The 18495-nt window shown below is 39.8% G+C and overlaps 1 protein-coding gene across 1 annotated transcript in view; it reads right to left on the bottom strand.

Moving 5' to 3' along the window:
- Positions 1 to 696: 696 nt before the first annotated feature.
- The window catches only part of PLPPR4 (phospholipid phosphatase related 4), a 60144-nt gene continuing 42345 nt past the window's right edge, over positions 697 to 18495 (bottom strand). The window contains exons 4-7 of the mRNA XM_006119840.5: positions 13587 to 13782; positions 8749 to 8806; positions 6514 to 6687; positions 697 to 5338 (exon numbers count right to left, since the gene is read on the bottom strand). Coding sequence (XP_006119902.1) covers positions 4001 to 5338; positions 6514 to 6687; positions 8749 to 8806; positions 13587 to 13782 — 1766 coding nt within the window. The 3' untranslated portion in view covers positions 697 to 4000. The remainder of the gene's footprint in view (positions 5339 to 6513; positions 6688 to 8748; positions 8807 to 13586; positions 13783 to 18495) is intronic.

The following is an 18495-nucleotide window of genomic DNA, read 5'->3' as shown; positions in this document are numbered from 1 at the left end:
AATTTTTCTTTCTTTCCCTTCCCACTTTCACTACACTTTTTGTTATCTAGAATAAGACATGGTTATCTTCTCCTGAATTTTCTTCAGCCAATTATGGTTTTCTTTGTCTCTCTTACTGTGTTTCTCATGGCTTTCTGTATATCTTCTAAATCTTATACATGACTTTCTGTATATCTTATACGACTTTCTGTATATTTTAGAGCAGGGGTGGGGAACCATTTTTGGGTCGGGTCCACTATCCATAGGGGGCCCCACACAAGCGAGAAGAAAAAACCCACAAGCCCTCATTGACATGGACCCTGACAGAAAAGCAGAAAGACATTCCTCTCATGCACCAGAGCCTAAGGGGGCCCAGGCTAGTAGATTTTGTGCACTCCTGCCCTTCAGTGAGGTGGTGTGTCAGCACAGGCTCTTCACTGCTGGGGGGAAACCCCGGAGCCTCGGGGGCTGCATCCAGGCAAGCCACACCCCTGTCTTAGAAAGCAAGTATAATGGCTGGGATTTCAGTGCTGTCAGTTTCTGAATGATAAAAAAAGAGAAGGGGACCAGGAGATGGGAAATGGGATCTTGACTTCTACTGTGCTATAGATGAAATGACTGAACTTCAAATGCGGAATTTAGTCTTTATTTTTATGATAGCACAATAAATCCACACAGTAGCATTGATCTGTACTTAACAAAATACATTCTAGCAATTTACAAATTTTTTCCATTTGAAAACATTGCATAACATTTTATTAAACACAAATACTTTATATATAGAATTCTCATTGAAAAAACATATTTAATTTTATTTTTTCTCAATAAAGCACAGCCTAACAAAGAAATTGGTTCCCTCATTAGCAAGTCAGAAAAATTAGAACACTAAGAAGATGCCACCTGTCAATTTATTTGATTAATTTTAAATTAAGGTATTAGTGGAATGTAAACACGGGTTCATTTTACAAAAGGCTTCTTATCAGATATACATGCAGAGGTCTGAGTTCCAATGTATATCTTATTACATTTGTTTTCTAATGTAATATAATTTGATAAGCCATTATTAAAAAGAGTAGACTTTGGCACTTTGAGTAAAAAAAGAATATATCAATATATTATGTAAAGAACACAATTTCAATGATTACACAAGTGCTTTAAAATCTTTTGTTAAGAAATAGGAAAGCTTCATAGGAAAAATATCACACTGCACTTGAAATAATGCAGCAAATTTCAGAGTAGTAAAAGCAACATATGCTAGATGGCCCAGATAAATGGCCCAGCTAAAACCAAGGAACAACCACTCCCACCAGAAAGCCTGTCATCTCCAAAACAGTTATATTACTGGAGAGAGTACTGTAAAATTCTTGGTTTATTGCCAATATTTCCAGTTGCAGTTTTCCATTTCTTTTTTCAGCTTCATCTACTTACATACCCTTCTGCATATATAGGCCAACAATGACTGTGTCATACCCATTCCATTAAAGCTAATCCTACCTGCTCTATTGTGTACCCAAACTAAATTAATGCCAACAAGTTTTTTTTATCCAAGACAATCCATATGTTTGTAATCCCTAGGAAATATGTAAAAAAAGGTTTGATATTAAATACCTAGGACTATATCCTACATGTACACAAAAACAACTAAACAAACCTTGTAAATATAATCTGAAAATGCATTTTCTAAAAATTGCTTTTCTCACAGTTCCCTAGTTTCTGTGGTTAAGTTCACTAGCTATAGTGCCCAATAATAACACTCACCATTAGTAGCAGGCTGCAACACCATGAGTTATTTCCTTAAACATAATCTGCAGAATTCACCGTTTGGAATTTCTGAGGCAGAGTGTGTAATGAGGTTAGGGGCTGTCTTTGTTCAGACTGGAGGGAAAAACAGATACTGGTCCATTAAGAGTCTCCTTGCCCCCTTATTTTCAGAACTGGGGAGGGAAAAAGCCTCACCTGAAGTGGTGGGCTAGTGAGGAGGACCCAGGTAAAACATTGGCCCCTGTACTCTGGACGGGGGAGAAGTGTGGGAAAAGAATCTATGAGCCCCTGTCTTCTGGCTGGAATCCCCTTCCATGCCTCCAGCCCCTGGGATTAAAAGTAGATCCTTGGAGTGTTTGATCAGCTGTGAGTATTGCGCTAGGCATCTTATTTAAGAATAGAGGAAGGATTTTTCCTTTACTGCCAGATTGGGGTTCTCGCCTTCTCCACTGCAGCTTAGTGACCCAGTGGAGTAGATTAGGAGACGAAGTTCAAGCTATTGCAATTTAGCAGATGGAAGCTGTCCAGTGCAGTACTCATTCCATAAGAGCCTGGTTCCCTCATGAACCAGAATTGGAAGTGGATTTAGAGGGTGCCTTCCCCTTAAGAAGCTGGAGAGAAATGTTAGGCTCCTAACATCTGGTTCAGCAGGAAGAAAGCCCCTTATCACCAGCTCCTTAGCCTTCCTCTGTGGGGAGAACACTGGGGTCCCAGCAACTGGCTAGGGACCATCTGGTGAATGTTGAGGGACTGATCCACTAGGTGGAAACAAGTTCCCAGATAAGTTAATAAAATCGCAGCCTCACCAAATCCTTTATATCTTGTTTGTCTTCCTGCATGCGCAGGACAAAGCCATGTTAGTTTTCTTTAGAGTCCAGTTTAGTAACTCTTAGGCACACAGATTCCAAGAAGGCAAATTATTTTCTCATATTACAAAAGCATTTCAGAAAGGATTATGTCATTAGAAGTTCTATAGACTCTCCAACCCCAGGACACAGTCCTTGTGATTTCTAGCTGAAAAAAATCATGTTTAAGGAGACTCTTACTGAGTCTGTTTCAGGGACCCTAACGGCACCCAAAAACCAACGTAATACTCATGTATTGATTCTGCATACAAAGACATTCCAAATTTAAAGCAAAGCTTATAAATAAAGGTGCACTATGATGAGGGTGAAGCTTATGGACATTTTGTGCTAAGCTAAGCAGGTGAGGTGAGTACATCCAAGAGTGAGCTAGAATGCTTGTTAATCAATAGCTAGTGACTGATCAGTAACAATTTCAGTTTTCATGGCAAACCTTCTTTCAGAGCAAATTCATTTGCAGTTATCAGTGTCAAACATTATCTAGTTGGAAATTAACAGAAAAATATAAAGTCTACAGAGAGACAAAATGAGAGGAGGTAAAAATGCAAAATCTGTATTTTTATGTACTTTAAAAGATCCCCTTAAAAACAATATTTAAAACAGCCTACTAAGAAAAAGCCTCTTCGTTAGTAGCACCTGTACTTAAATAAAATTTGAGCAGCAGCGGTAGCAAAACTATTCAAATTAAATAGTTATTCCACTCTAATGGAACGTCACCCACATATTTTTGTTGCAGTAAACATTATTTCAAAGAACTACACAAAATCTTTGCAATCTTTTAATGTGACAAATCCACTATAACAAAGCTGTAAGTATTTCCTACTCTACATGAATGCAGCCAGCATCGTCATAGTATTAATAGTATTACTTTTAAAGTAATTTCACGTCAATATGTCATGTGTTGGTAGAGTTTAATAAGTATGTAAATTTTCAAAATATGTAAAGTTATAATCAGCACCATTCTGTAATAAAGTTTTGGTGCAAAATCTGCAAAGGTGAATATAGAACAACACTGATACAGCCTTTGCTGTGAAAAATTCATTTGTCCTCAGACATAAATATAAATGAAATCAAAAAGTTGGCACATTCAGGAAATAAAGTGTCTGTGTTCAAGAGCATCATTTGACTGATATCATGACCCTCAGAGAATGATTGTGGTCTGATGAAACAAACTGTAAGAAAACTCTTCACGTTAGGTTCTTGCATTGTGCTTTTCCCCCCAACCACATGAAATCCACAAGTTCATGCACACCAAACATCAGTAATGTCCAACGATAGTCAGGTCGAGGGTCAGTAATTTGGCACACCAAGAATATTTCTAAATTAGCTCAAAAAGGAATCGAGCACAAGCTTTATCAAAATGTGTTAATTCTTGGATCAGCTTGACACGCCTCCTTTCATTCTTTGTAAGCTCTTGTGGGGGATGTTCCTTTATAGAAGATGTTTCTGGTGTTCTCGGGGCTGCTTCCTCTTTCAGGGATTAAAATAATGTTACCTTTTCTTCGAAGTGTAGAGTCACGGCTTGAAGAAATGGACAGAGTTTCTGAGCCAATCTCACTTCCCTCCACCGGTGTGACTCTTATAGTAGTAATCCCATGATGGTGATGCTCACTGTTGTCTATGTTACTTCTTTTCCTGTCACCAGACCCATAACTGTCTTTCAAGGATTCACAGCTCTCAGAGTCTCTGTTGAGATCATTTAGTTCATAAGTCTGACGAAGGCTACCTTTCTCAGGAGCTTTCCATTTCCAAGAGCCACTCCCTTCACCTTCTGATGGCATCTGAATTATGGGCCTGTTATTTTCTGGATGGGCCTCAACTCGTACAATACCACTGGGTTCATGATCTGTCAAAGTTTTATATCGGATGGCTCCAGTACAGGTGACCGTGCTGCCCTCTGAATTCTTAGGACTGCTCTGAAGCACTCCTTGCTGCTTTGACATGGCTATTACTTGCATGATTCTTGGCTGGCTGTTGCTTCTACATGCAACGCTTTTCTCAGCAGCTTTCAGCCATTTGGCCCTGGCTGAGCTACTTTTGGGAGATGTGTTTATATTTTCCTGGGTCTCTTCAGGAATATGGACTAGCTGTGAAGAACCAGGACGTGACTGAATAGAGACTCTTAGCCCACCAGAAAGACCAGCACTATTACAACCCGGAACGCTGCCAGGCTGAATTTTTAGGTACTGACTGCTGGGGCCATGATGATCACCATTAACACCTACTCTGGATGGCTCAGAACTTGATCTCATTTCAATAGACCTTGGTGGTGAATGGCCAGATTCAGTTTCTATTACTTGCAAAGACAATTTTCGACTTTCATTTTTGTTCTTCCATTGAGAGAGAAGTTGCTTGGAACGGGCAGAATCCATTGATGCATGGATTGTTGCATTTCGTCTGGCTGGATCTTCCATTGATGGCGTGTTGACTCTCGGCAAAGTGTTGCTGAAAGTAACCATATTTTCCTTTCCCATGGGGCTTCGTGGGGTTATAATCTCTACATCAGCATTTGCTCTCTTGATGTTAGTCAGGGATCCAGAATCTCTGTGGTTTCTATTCAGAATACTCTCAGAATGGTGAGAGGAAAGTCCATCATTGCTGCCACCATTTTTGCCCGGTAAAATTCTGTTGGCATCTTGACTAAGGTCTGTAAAAGATCGTAGTGGTTCTCTTTGCAGATTCTGGTGTAACACACTCTCCTCACTTGGTAAGAAGTTACCCACAGCATACAGACCCTGATATTTGGATAGAAGCATTAGACAATTATGGAAAAACAAATATTTTAGCCACTTCCATGTCTTTAAATGCACAGAACATGGATCATATTAATATAGTTACATTGACAAGATTTGTCCAGTATGTTTTCTTTCCATTGCTATTTATCCTCACCAATGCAAACCTCATTCATTGTTCCAAATTTTGCCCACAGTTCTGTACTTGTAGGTAAGTATAAAGTCATGCCATTGTGATTCTTTGTTACAACATGTAGTCTAAGCAAATAACTTAGTGGAGGGTTATTCCGCTCCCCCCTCCCCGCCTGTGTTCCCCCTCTTACAAAGCAGCAACCACAGTGCAAGAGAGAATATTTTGTTTTGAAAATAATGTTTTCACAATTCCTGGTCCTTGCATAAGAAATATTTACACATAACTGACTGCTCTGAATCTTGTTACATTACTGAATCTTGTTACAGCCTGATTAGTTCTCTGCTCAGTAGTTCTGCCCTTTCTTCTGCGCAGTGACTGTAATACAGTATCTACATGATAGAACAATTTCTAAGCTTTGTATCGATTGGCTCCCAAGTTATGCATGACTTCAACAAGGTTTAGCTTCATGATATTTACACTTTCAGTGGGCCAGCTGTAAAAGAATCATTTGAAGACATTCTAGTGAGAGGGACTGTTTCATAAACAGTCTAAATGCTTGAGCTAATCACTCAGGTTAATTCTTTGCACTATTCCCAGATCTATTTGTAATTACATAGTATTAACTGCCCTTATTCTGCTTCCCCATTAATTTTCAGTTTTCAGGGCAGATTTCCTTGCTACTGGGTATTTAGAGTACCTGAAGTCAGTCATCATGCAACAGCCTAGGGACAAGTTGAGTCAAGAAATGTTTGACTGTCCTTCAATTCAATTTTTAGTGTGAATTTTGTAAGTCTTCACATAAGCTTGTAATTTTATAGGGCATTCACCTATCAATTCCTGATCAGGCTGCAATATGCAGGAACTGACCATTTTCATATATACAGTTGTATGGTTTCAATAGTCTACTCATGTTGCTGTTCCTTCTGCCACTCTAAAATCTATTTCCTCTAAAACCGTCCTCTGGTGAGAGCATTGCATACAGCCCTTACTGTCCTTGTATGATTTTTATTTTCTAAAACTTAGAACACATTCATATTGTATTTACCAAATAGAGAGCAATTCCTCCTCCTATTAAGAATCCACAATAGACATCTACTGGATGGTTCTTGTACTGTGTGATACGAGTCAGGCCACATATAATGCCACAGATGATAAATGCAAAGACGAGAAGAGGTTTCAGAAGTTTGGAGGAGTCAGTTAAAGTGGAATTGAAGTACATCTGGAAAAGGAAAAAAAGTGATTTGTGTAATTTCAGATTGAGGTAAGGGAACATTTCTTTATTTTATGTACTTTTTCTTCAAGTGAATACACAGGAATGCCTGGTAGATTATTTTAGCATCAATTTTGTTGATTTTGTTTTTCAGTCTTGGTAAAATCCATTCAACTGCTATAGAAAAATCTTCAGTCACAGTGAGACCACTTCCAAAGTCTTTATCCAAACCAAACTCTCACTGAAGCAGTGCAAGCTGGACCTGAGTACAGATGTGATGTGTTGCAAATATAACTAGTTAAGGAGCTAGTGCTTGAGGAGCATAGGAATTGTTCTACCAAATGAGACCCATGGCCCATCTAATACAATGTTTTTGAGACTGGCTAGTACCAGATAATTGAGAACAATGTTTTGCAGCCAGTAGGTCATGACTGCTGGGTTAATATCACTGAAAGCAATCATGAGGTGCTGAAAAAATAATTATAATCTAAAGCAAAGAAAATCTTGCTCCTCCATTTCTCTTAGCTTTCATGGTCAAGTACTATCTATTGAATATGTAACCATGCACACAATTAACTTATGTAGACATAATGTTTATCCTTAATACATTTTTTATCCTTATTTTTATAGTAAGTGTAAGGGGATGGTGAATATTTTGACTTTGAATAAGGAATCACTAACCTGAAAAGGATGAGAAACTATGCGTTAGAGGAAGGTGCAAAAGACCCCCACCATAGGCAGATGTAGGGTAAACATTCCTCTGCTTCCCATAAAGGTTTCAATGTAATCAGTAATGGTGAATGTTATTTATTATTTATTTGCACTACAGTAGTGCCTAGAAGTCCCAGTCATGGATCAAGACCCCAATATGCTAAACACTGTACACACACAGAACAGTCTGCAGAAACGGGCTTAAGCCCTGACACATGAAGTTTTACTTTGCTCCCATTCCTCTGTTAGCATTAATTCTGAATACAGTATTCTTGTTGCCCACATAAACATCCACTTGCACTTTGAATCTTGCTGAGTTCCTAGCCTCTGACCTGTGATCTTCCAGATATTAAAAATTAAACATTCAGCAAAGGTACAATTAGCTACTAATTAGCCAGAAAATCCTATTGGTAAATATCAGTGGAGCTGTTCACATCAGACAAATGCATTTCTGATGTATCTCCACTGATGTCAATCCAGATATAACAAGAAAAAAATTGTCCTAGGCTGCATCTAGACTGGCAAGTTTTTCCACAAAAGCAACTGCTTTTGTGGAAAATCTTACCAGCTGTCTACACTGGCTGCTTGAATTTCCACAAGAACACTGACGATCTCATGTAAGATTATCAGTGTTCTTGTGGAAATACTATGTTGCTCCCATGCGGACAAAAGCCCTCTTGCGCAAATGCTTTTGTGCAAGAAGGCCAGTGTAGACAATGCGGTATTGTTTTGCGCAAAAAGCCCCGATGGCGAAAATGGCGATCGGGGCATTCTTGTGCAAAACCGCGTCTAGATTGGCACGGATGCTTTTCCGCAAAAAGTGCTTTTGTGGAAAAGCGTCCATGCTAATCTAGATGCTCTTTTCCGCAAATGCTTTTAATAGAAAAACTTTTCCGTTAAAAGCATTTGTGGAAAATCATGCCAGTCTAGACGTAGCCCCCGTGTCTAGAGTTTGCATGCAGTGTTTGAAGTATGATACAAAGAAGGAAAGAGTTAGCACATGATAAGTGTTATTTGAACAGCAAACTAAAATATCACTTTCTAAGACAAAAATAATATTTTTATGTGAATAATACACAACATTAAATATCTTTAAATGTTATACTCCACTACAGAGGATAATGTTGCTAGATAAATTGTGTGGAACTATTGTGTCCCTCCTGTATATTTTATAGCAATGCTGAGTTTATTTTAGCTATTTGTAATTTCATTTTGCTGTCAAGCTCAGAGGATTGGAGCTTATTTATTTCCTTACCACGTTAGGTGACAATCTAAATCAAGTCACTTTAAACTACGCAGTAAATGACACTCTGACTTTTCGCTAGTACAAATGAATAATGAACAGAGTTGATTACTTACCGAAATGTATACAGCTGCAAAGGCTGCCAGAGTAGCATGTTGAGAAGGGAATGACTTTCTGCCAAGGAAGGACACTCAAGTTATGTTTTTCCAAATACACTGTACTTCTACTTATTTAAAAACACATTGGGTAGTACGATTTAACTTACACATCACAGAAAAAATATAAAAAATGATTTATTTTTTAAGTTCCCTTTTTGTACTTTGGGGAATGGATCAGCTAAGACCTGAGTTACAAAACTAATCAGTTTGTTTTGAATATTCAACATCAAGTCATTTCTGATGTTAAAAAACTACTTGGTGAACTGTGAGCTAATTGATTTTTAAAGGAGCAAATATATATAATTACATTTCTGGATATTTTTTCATGATAGGTCTTATCCTGAAAAAGTCTGTTCATATAAGTCATGTAATTATTCCATTGACTTCAGAAGGATTTCTTATTTGGGCATCAACTAATTCTAGGTCTTCAGATGAGTGGGTTCAAAGTGCTTAGTCCTGAGAAGTGTGGATGACCATCAATGACCACATTGCGGGTATGTGGTACGTCTCAAGATCAGGTCCCACCGAGTTAAGCTCAGATATCTCATTTCAAAAAAGTCCTACACAGTAAACAGATTAGGATTTCATTAATTCTTTCTTTCAGTGGTTGGTGACTGGAATGAGTATTAAAGACAACTTCTACACATTATCTACCTTAGTCTTTTCTATGAATATGTGTCCTACTGATTAAGGGGGGAAATGAATAATTTATTTGAGGAATATTGTTTAGCCATCTATTGAGCTACTCAAATAATGGCATTTTATTCTTTGTGAATAATTTATTAATCAACCATATTATTGTACAGTCGGTCACATAATTATAGATCTATCTCCCCATCAATAACCTTATTCGGTGAAGTCTGTGGCTCGGATATTTAGCTGTGGCCTAAGAGTACTCAGCACAGTTCAGGAAACCATCATGCTTCTCCCAATGTTAGGCCATCTGAATGCCACTGCTGGGGGCTGCTCTATACGGGAATGTTGCCCATGAGCTGTTGTAGTAGCTGGGGTTGTAGGTCCATCAGGGAGTTGGAGCACACACTGTTTTCCCGAACTATGCTCCCTGTACAGGCAATCAGGATGATGATTAGAATACGAGTTGCTACATGGTGGTACACCAACCAAGGATCACTCTAAATCAGTGGTTCTCAACTTGTTTATCATTATGGACTGCAACCAATACTATCTGTGTGGCCCTGAGGCTGGTACATGGGCCACATCTGTGCTGAGGGGCTGTAGGCAGTGCTACCGATTGTAGGTTGAAAACCACTGCCCTAAGCAGAAGAGCTCCTCTAATTCTAAGGTCTGCTATCTGAAGGTCAGCTTTACACCACCAGAATAGCACTAAGCTGCCTCATGGAGTATAAGAAATGGGGCCCCATAAAGGAGGCTGGTAATATGGAAACCAGAAAGCTCCCTGAAATTTCATAGGTGGCCTGGAGGAGTACTGTGAAGGCTCGATTTCTGCAGCAGTCTGACATCCTCCTAAATGTTTTCCTCTGATGGCACAGAAACCCTGCATCTTCTCTGTGCTTTCTTTCTTCTCCTTCCTCCCCATATTACTGTTGTGAAAAGAGGGAAATAACAGGTCTTAGGGAGGCAGGCATATTGAACCTTCATTTGCTCTGTCTTCTGGTTCAGCTCCCAGTAGTTCCTGATGTGACAGGCTCACGTATGGCAAAGGTACTTGGAGAAAGCATTTCACAATAAAGTAATCCGGGCTCTTCATGCAATAGCTGAAGGAGCAGACCAGCAGGACAAAAACATTAGAAGACTCCTTGACAATGCCAAGATTATGGATGACTCTTAATTTTTGGCCTGATTTTGCAACATGCTGGAGGTCCTCAGCTTCGAGAGATGATAGAGTCTCTCAGTACATTGCAGGACAGGATCCCAAATAAAGAGCTACAATGAGAGTGAAAGCTACAACATATAGCTTAACATCTATTATTTTAGAATATTCACAGCCAGGACCATAATAGCAGTAGCTAAATAAAATTGTCACAACAGATATTCTGTCTCTTTTGACATTTGCTCTTGTATGGTACATTTCAATACCTTCTTTCTCTGGAAAGAATAAAAAAGTCACAGGGCATGAGAAGAAAAAAATGAAATCTGTTGTACAGCAGGGTTCTCCACCAGAATACTACTTAAAGGTCTCTGGAAGATTAATAGAATTTGTATGACTTTGACTTTTAGAATGGGGCACTATAAATAGAAAATATATCAATTTATTGTCATAAATATGCCTCCCTTAGAATGTTATAGCAATGGTATGTAATCTTTTTGCTCTAGACTAAGTCCTGGGGAATTAAAGGATTAGTTTTCCTTTAAGAGGCTGCATCATAATTTTCTATGTTCTTCATTTTGCTTTGTCTTCTCTAGATAATTCTATGTAAATGAACTTGTGGTCCAAACTCAGAACTACTGTGAATGCAGTTCTACTGGTCTGAACTTGGGCTTGTATGTCTAGCAATTTCTCAGTTATTACTCTGGCCAAATGGAAATAAATGTGAATTTCTCATTAGTTAGGTCATTGATCTAGAACTTCAACTCCTTTATAAATTTTGAGAGCCTTTCACAAGGAATATCTATGTGCATTAAGAGGAGCATGGGGAATAAAGGCAAAAATCATCCACACCAGTACATAGAGCCTCCATAAGTTCTGGTAAAAGCGCTCAGCTTTTCCCCCAATTTGGCTGGAAGAAACTATGTATGTATGGTTTCCACATATCTGTCAAAAGGACAGCTGTGCCAATGAACTGAGAAAAAGGCTTCATTAGAGAGACTCCTGAACACTGTGCTGGATTCAGCTGTCTGAACTTTGTTAATGTTCAGATCTGGATCTTAATTTCATGACTTGGATATGTAGCTGTATAGAGAGGCAGGTTAAAATATTTTAAAATATTTTTAAATAAATCAAATAACAATAAATTGTTTTCTGTTGACTGAGCTTTTTAGCTTTTTTGCATTCAAAGCAAATGCAGGGTGTTAAAAAGGAGATGCACATATAGGGCTCTCTCATAGAGATTTTACTTCTGTTCTTCCTTGATTTATTATCTTTTAATTTTAAAATAAAATGAATGTGACTGAAAAGTATGGCTGTTTGTGTATGGAAAGTATGACAGCTAGTATTAATGTGGTAGATACATTCAGAGTTCTAAAAAGAAAATGTCTCTGAGCATAGGAAATGAGCTACCACTCAGAGGTATTAAAAATAAACCTGGGGGATAACTATTTTCCTCTGATAGCTTAATTTTAATATAAACTCAGAAGTGTAAGAACACACAATGCAAAACTGTCAGGGTATAAAACGGATTAAGAAAACTAGCACTAAAACAAAGGAGACAGCAAGCCTGCCAATGGGTGAGGGGGTAGCAAAGAGGCAATTGCTCCAGGGCCCATTGATTCAAAGGGACCCAGTGTTCCTGGCCTCTACTGCTGATCCCTGGGCCCTTTAAATCTCTGTTGGAGCACAGCACAGCATGCTTCAGGCAACACTCAGGGCTGGTGGGCATGCCATGGGCTGGACGGTGCTGAGGGCTGGCAGCACCCCAGCCCAATCCTTCCAAAGAGGCCTTTCCCTTCCAGGAACACGGATCCATTCTCCACCCCCTGCCTAAGTCCTTGGCAAGGCTGTTGGCTACCCTGGGAGCCAGAGCTCACTTAAGAATAAAATTAGGGAAAGGCACTTGGACTATAAACCAGGGAAGAGTTTGATGAGGAAAACCACTTAAGGATAGCAGAGAAGATTAATTTGCACTATGAGCAGAATAATGACATAAATGCTGCTCTTTACTCTTCACAGGTTAGTCAGAGGCTAGTTACTAGAAATGGAAACAGTTGTGCTAGAAATTAAAAATGAAGACCATCAGCAATCACACAAAAACAAGACTTGTACAAGTTAAAATCATGGAAGTCAGATTAATCTCCTTACATAAACTTGGCCATCTCAACAGGAGTGATATCCCTGAGGGTATGTCTACACTACAACACTATTTCAAAATAACTAGCGCTATTCCAAAATAACTCAGTCCGCATCTACACAGAATGCAGTTATTTTGAAATAGTGTCAAAATACTGTCAATTGATATGCAATTGACGTAGCTAAATTTACATAGATTATTTCAAGTTAAGCCCTGCAGTGTAGATGCACCCTAAGTAACCAAGGAGAACAAACTATCCTCTTGACCCTAAACAGGTTAGGATTGAGGTTTATATTGGTTGGGGAGTGTGGAGAAGTTTGCAGTGCTGCAATCTTTTCTTAAATAAGGGGCTTTCAGTCTCAAAGTCTGTCTGTATATCAGCTTAACCAAGCAAAAAATGCACAAAAAGTAATAAAGGACAAAACTATAGTGTACTTCATGAACTAAGGTATAAGACCACCACTGGTAATATGGGTATTTAGGCATGATCTTTCCCTGCACAGCAGGTAGAACTTATAAAGAGTAACAGTAGAAGCAACCCATGCTGAAAAATGATTTAGATACTGTGCCTATTTGAAAGGTGGGGAGGTGGATTTAATTAATAGTGGATAGCACCATCCTATTAGGCATCTGAGTCTGTCAGAATAGTCTTCCAAATTTTCTCTTAGGCCTCAGTGATGTCTACAGTAAACTGAACTGAAGAGCAACATATTCACTGAGTTTTGTTATGACTGTCAAAACTCATTCAGAGTTGATGATAATTACTGAGTAAGTCCTATAGGTGGACTGACAATTAAAAATAAGAGTGATTACCTACGTAATGTAAAAGCAAGTATGCAAGATTATTACACAGAATAAGATGGAACTAACCTTCCACCATTGATTATTATGGGATCAGATCCTGAACAAATGTCTTCCACAATGTAAGAATTTTCTGAGCAGGATACATTTAGGGATGTGTAATTTGGTTTGCATACAGTCAGGAAATATGGTGTCTGATATCCTGTTGACAATTGTATGATGTCAGTAATGAGAGCAGTAGAACAAAGGCCAAAGACATGAACTCCTAGAAAGTAAAACAAAACAGCTGGTTAAAGATAGTTATGATTATTGAACCAAATTCAAACCACATTTACCTATATTTAAGAAAGTGAAAAATTTGATCTAGGTAAACTACAGCACCATTAATAGTATACAAAGTTTTAAAATACATGCTGAAGTGAAGAATAATTAAAGACATTGACGTAAACTGAAAATGGGATAAAATGTAACACAGGTTTACCAAAAATAGGCTGTGTCACACAGATCTAATCTTTCTTTAAGCTAACTGATTTTAGATTAGATCTACCATATTTTCCTCGTCTATCAAAACTTCAGTAAAACATTTTATAGAGTTATTTTTGGGAAATTATTAGCTTATTGGGATAAAATGGGGATTATTACAAGAATTATAAGGTTTGTAAGGAACTGGCTAAAGGAGACATGGTTGTACTAAAAGAAGAACTGTTGGGCGAGAGGAAGGATATTAGTGGAATTCATCAAGGATCTGTCTTGAATTACTGAAAATATTAAATAAATCTATAATTCATTCACCTGTTTATATACCAAACTGGCGTTACAGGAAATGGAAGTAATGACTGTGCATGCTGTACCACATTGCCCCAAGGTGGGTCTATTCTCTAAGCATGAGAATAGGCATGCTCATTCAGGACTTATTTCTCATAACACTGCCCTCTGTGGTGCCAAATAATGCCAATTGGGATGTGTGGTATTCTTGTGTATTTAGTATGCGCATCTGTCTATTGGTAAGGAAACTGAGGGCATTAGCTCATTTCCTACAGACCACCAAACACCTGTCAGAGGATAATGACTTTTGGACATTGCAGACCTTGTCTGTATTTATGGAGTGGATTAACCCTTGAATCAAAGTGCCACTCTTTCTGATTATATTGCAACAAACAAACAAACAAACAAACCTAACTTGCTCAGTTAAACTTTACTTCCTGTTAAAAGTTCATCTATTGAAAAATCCTTTCCTCCTCCTAATGTTCTCTCTTTATTGCTATCTAATAACACTAGTGTCTTGAATGCCAAATTCCTGAAACAACAGATACTGGGTAAATGTGGGTTGCTTTGCAGTGCACTTTTTCCTGCTTTGGGTGGTATTTAGATTTGTTTCCCTGATCTACTATTACTGTTTAAAGTAGAGTTTTTTTGCATTGGAGAAATGGAGAAAGGCTGAAGTTATTGCTTTACCATGAGATGAATAAGCAAGATATATAATGAAAGATCAGATGCAAAGAATAAATTAAGGGTGAAATCCATACACCTCTTAAGATTGGTTTGTATGGAGTTAAAGATGGACACTCTTAGGTCAGGTAGAGCAGGATATGGGAAATTTGCAGCCCTCCTTGAAGGCTATTCTAGCCTTTCCAGAGTCCCCACTCCTGCTGCTGTTATTTTGGGTTTCTGGCCACTGAATCTGTGCTGTGTGTGGATATGGTAACTTCTTCCTTTGCCCACTCTAGTACTTTTCTCCATTCCAGCATATCTGGAGCAGTGGTGAAGCTGTCCTCTGCTCACAAAACATCACCTTCCTGTGCATGGGCTCTGCCCATGCAAGGTTTCTGCAGCATAGAGGACTGTATCTGAGCCCCATACCAACAAGTGAACTTCATTTGACAGGGGTGGGCAAAATCAGGACGAAGGACTGGATGCGCTCCACCAAGCATTTCTCTACAGCCCACCCAGCTGATTAGCAGAGATGCATCCTTACAGTGGGCAGCCTGTCTTCAGCTGCCCCTCCCTTGTCTGTCTTGAAGACAAGATGCTCCCAGGATTCTCCTGCAAGCTGTGCAGAGGGAAGAGGAAAGTGAAGTGCTAAAGTCAGGGTGTCCACGTGCCTCTCTGCTAGGGATGCTAAATATTGGTTAATCAAATAGTTGAGTAACCTCATGAATTTTCATTGGTTAGTGGACTATTCTATAAATCAAGGGCGAGGCCAGCAGCCACTGTATCAGAAGCAGCAGTGAGGGGTGCCAGGCGGGAGCTGGTCCACGAGGGGAGCTAGTTTAAAAACCAGCTCCTCTCGCAGACTGGCTGCCTGTCGTCCTGTGCTGCTGCCTCTGATAAAGAGGCAGCAGTGAAGGGTGGCAACAGCCCCTGTCTGGGGTGGGTCTGACCTCCTGGACCTGCAGTGAGCCAGAACTGAGCTGGGCTGCCTGCCCGTCCTGCTCCTAATAAACTTTAAATGCAGAGCCACAGCAAGGGTAGGTCCCGGTCCCGGTGTGAACCAGGACTAAGCTGGGCTGCTGTCCAGACTGCTAAAAAATTTACTGGTGAGGGAAGGGGGAAGAGGAAAATGCATGTAGTCTATAGCATTAATCTATAAGCTTTTGCTTATCAGTTAATTGACTATACTATTACATCCCTACTCTGTACCTCAGAGCAGGGATCAAGGAGATGGAGACACACAACGGAACTCCTCCAAAAAGAAGCACAGATGGTAAGTGACTAAGGAGTGTCTGCCTTAAGAGGTAGTGCACTGTTTCTAAGATTCCAATTCTCTCTCTCTCTCTCCCTCCCTTAGGCCCTATCTCTGCAGAGCAGGGAGATTGAGAAGACAACAGAACAGGACAGCTTTCCTTGTCTTAGAGACAGAGTGTGGCTTCTCTCAGAAACTTTCCCTGCAGCAACCAGCACACACACTCTGTCACTGTTACACACCCCCAGTCTGTACTACCCACATAGTCACTGTCATACACACACTGCCACATACACTTTCTCAGTCTCTGTGCCAGAAACACTCAATCTGTGTCACAAAATCTGTCTCTCACATAGTGTCTCTCTTCCACGTCCTCTCACATTCTTTCGTCCCCCAGTCCTACACCTTCCATCTAAGGCCTTGACCCTTCTGGAGGGGGCTGGAGCTCGCCCATGATCATGTACCGAAATTGATGAAGTGCCCCCCCCCCAAAAAAAAATTATTGCACATCTCTTTTCTACATGAAGAGCAAAGAATAGCTTGACAATTCAAACTTGGATGGTCACCAATAATTAAAAACAAAACACTCAATTGCCTTCTTATCTATGGCTTATGTGAAACGAATTTGGCAGCCTTCATCCATTTCCCCATAGATACAAGCAAGCAAGTTTCATTTTTAAGTGCCATTGCAATTCACAAAACTCCTGCTCTGCTGCCACCTAGCCCTGCAGGTGCCCAATCCCAAAGTTCTGTAGGTGTCTCTATTTCTGAGGATGTGCAATGTTGTCTCAGTGTGTGTGCAGATGCCTATCTCCAATCTACTGCTCAGAGTGATTCACAAAATAGTGGAAGATAGGTGCTTTTCCACTTAATTTGTTTGGAGACCCAATCTGGCCAGCATCAATAAGGCCATCTACCTTCCCACACAACAGCCAGGAAGGAGGCTCTCCCTTATAACCTTTAGGTCAGTGGTTAGAGCACTCACCAGAGGTATGGAAGACCACTGGCTCAAGTCTTCTCTCATCCAGATGAGGAGATGGGATTTGAACAGGCACCTACTTCCTCTCAGGAGAGTCTTTCAACCATTGGGCTAGATATTCTGCTGAGAGGCTTGGGGAGGTAGCTCATTTTTCCTGTTGACATTGTCCCACTTTAATAAATAACTGAGTAATTAAAGATTAACTGGGCCAGAGAGCATTAGAATAGTGCTATGACATTGGTTGGCAAATACTGGACCAAGGGCCAGATCTGGTGTGCCAGGGTTAGCCCCTGGAGGGCTGCTGCCACTATATTTACCTGTGCCTCCGCAGGTACAGATGATTGGAGTTCCTGTTGGCCATGGAACATCACGGCCAGCCAAAGGAAACTGCGGGAAATAGTGTCCCAGTCTGCACTGCTTCCTACAGTTCCCATTGGCTGGGAACGGCGGTCCTCAGCCAACTGGAGCTGCAATCATGCATATCTGTGGAGGTGCTGGTAAATATAGTACAGCAGCCTGATAGGGGCCAACCTTTGCAAACAACCTCCGTTTTATTGTACTCACCTGTGCTGTGGCCTAGTAGTTAAGACCCACACCTGGAAGGCAGCAGATTCCTGTTTCTCAACAGGCAGAGGGGGGATTTGAACTGCTGGTTCCCCACATTCTCTATGAGCACTAAGTGTGCATGTCTACACTAGGAAATTATTTCAAAATAACTTATTTTGAACTAATAACTCCTGAAATAACTATCTCAAAATAGCGTGTTCATACTATAGGGAAGTCCTGAGACAGGCTCCCTTTATGTGGATGCGCTACCTCGATTTAGAGTCCCAGGAAGCACTGGAGAGTAATTACTTTGAATGTTTCTGGGGAGTATCTACACTACCACTATTTCAAAATAACTATTTTGAAATAAGCGTTATTCCTTGTGGAAAGCAGGAGTTGTTATTTCAAAATAACTTCCATAATACCTGTCTTTTTGTGAATCCAGCCTGAAACACCCATCGGCCACACATGGAATATCAGATCTACTGATATTATTTGATAGGGGTATCAGCTCAAACAGTTTCTTTTGTGTTGCTCATGAACTGGGATTCTTTTTAGAGGGGGGAAAATGCATTTAAAACCAAACCCAAACATCTTAAATATTAAATGGGGGAGGGATAATGGTAAGCCAAATTACTGATTTAGCAACACTGATGATAATGCAATAGATGAAAGAGAAAAATGGACAGCGGAAGCATTATAAATATGTGATTTTTATTTTGCAACACCATTCAATAATTTCTCTTGCACTTTTTTTGGCACAATGATAG

This window comes from Pelodiscus sinensis, chromosome 9 (genome assembly GCF_052426305.1).
Source record: "Pelodiscus sinensis isolate ZL-2025 chromosome 9, ASM5242630v1, whole genome shotgun sequence".
Classification (NCBI taxonomy): Eukaryota; Metazoa; Chordata; order Testudines; family Trionychidae; genus Pelodiscus; species Pelodiscus sinensis.
Note: the sequence above shows the minus strand (reverse complement) of the source record. Positions and strands in the feature narration are given on the sequence as shown.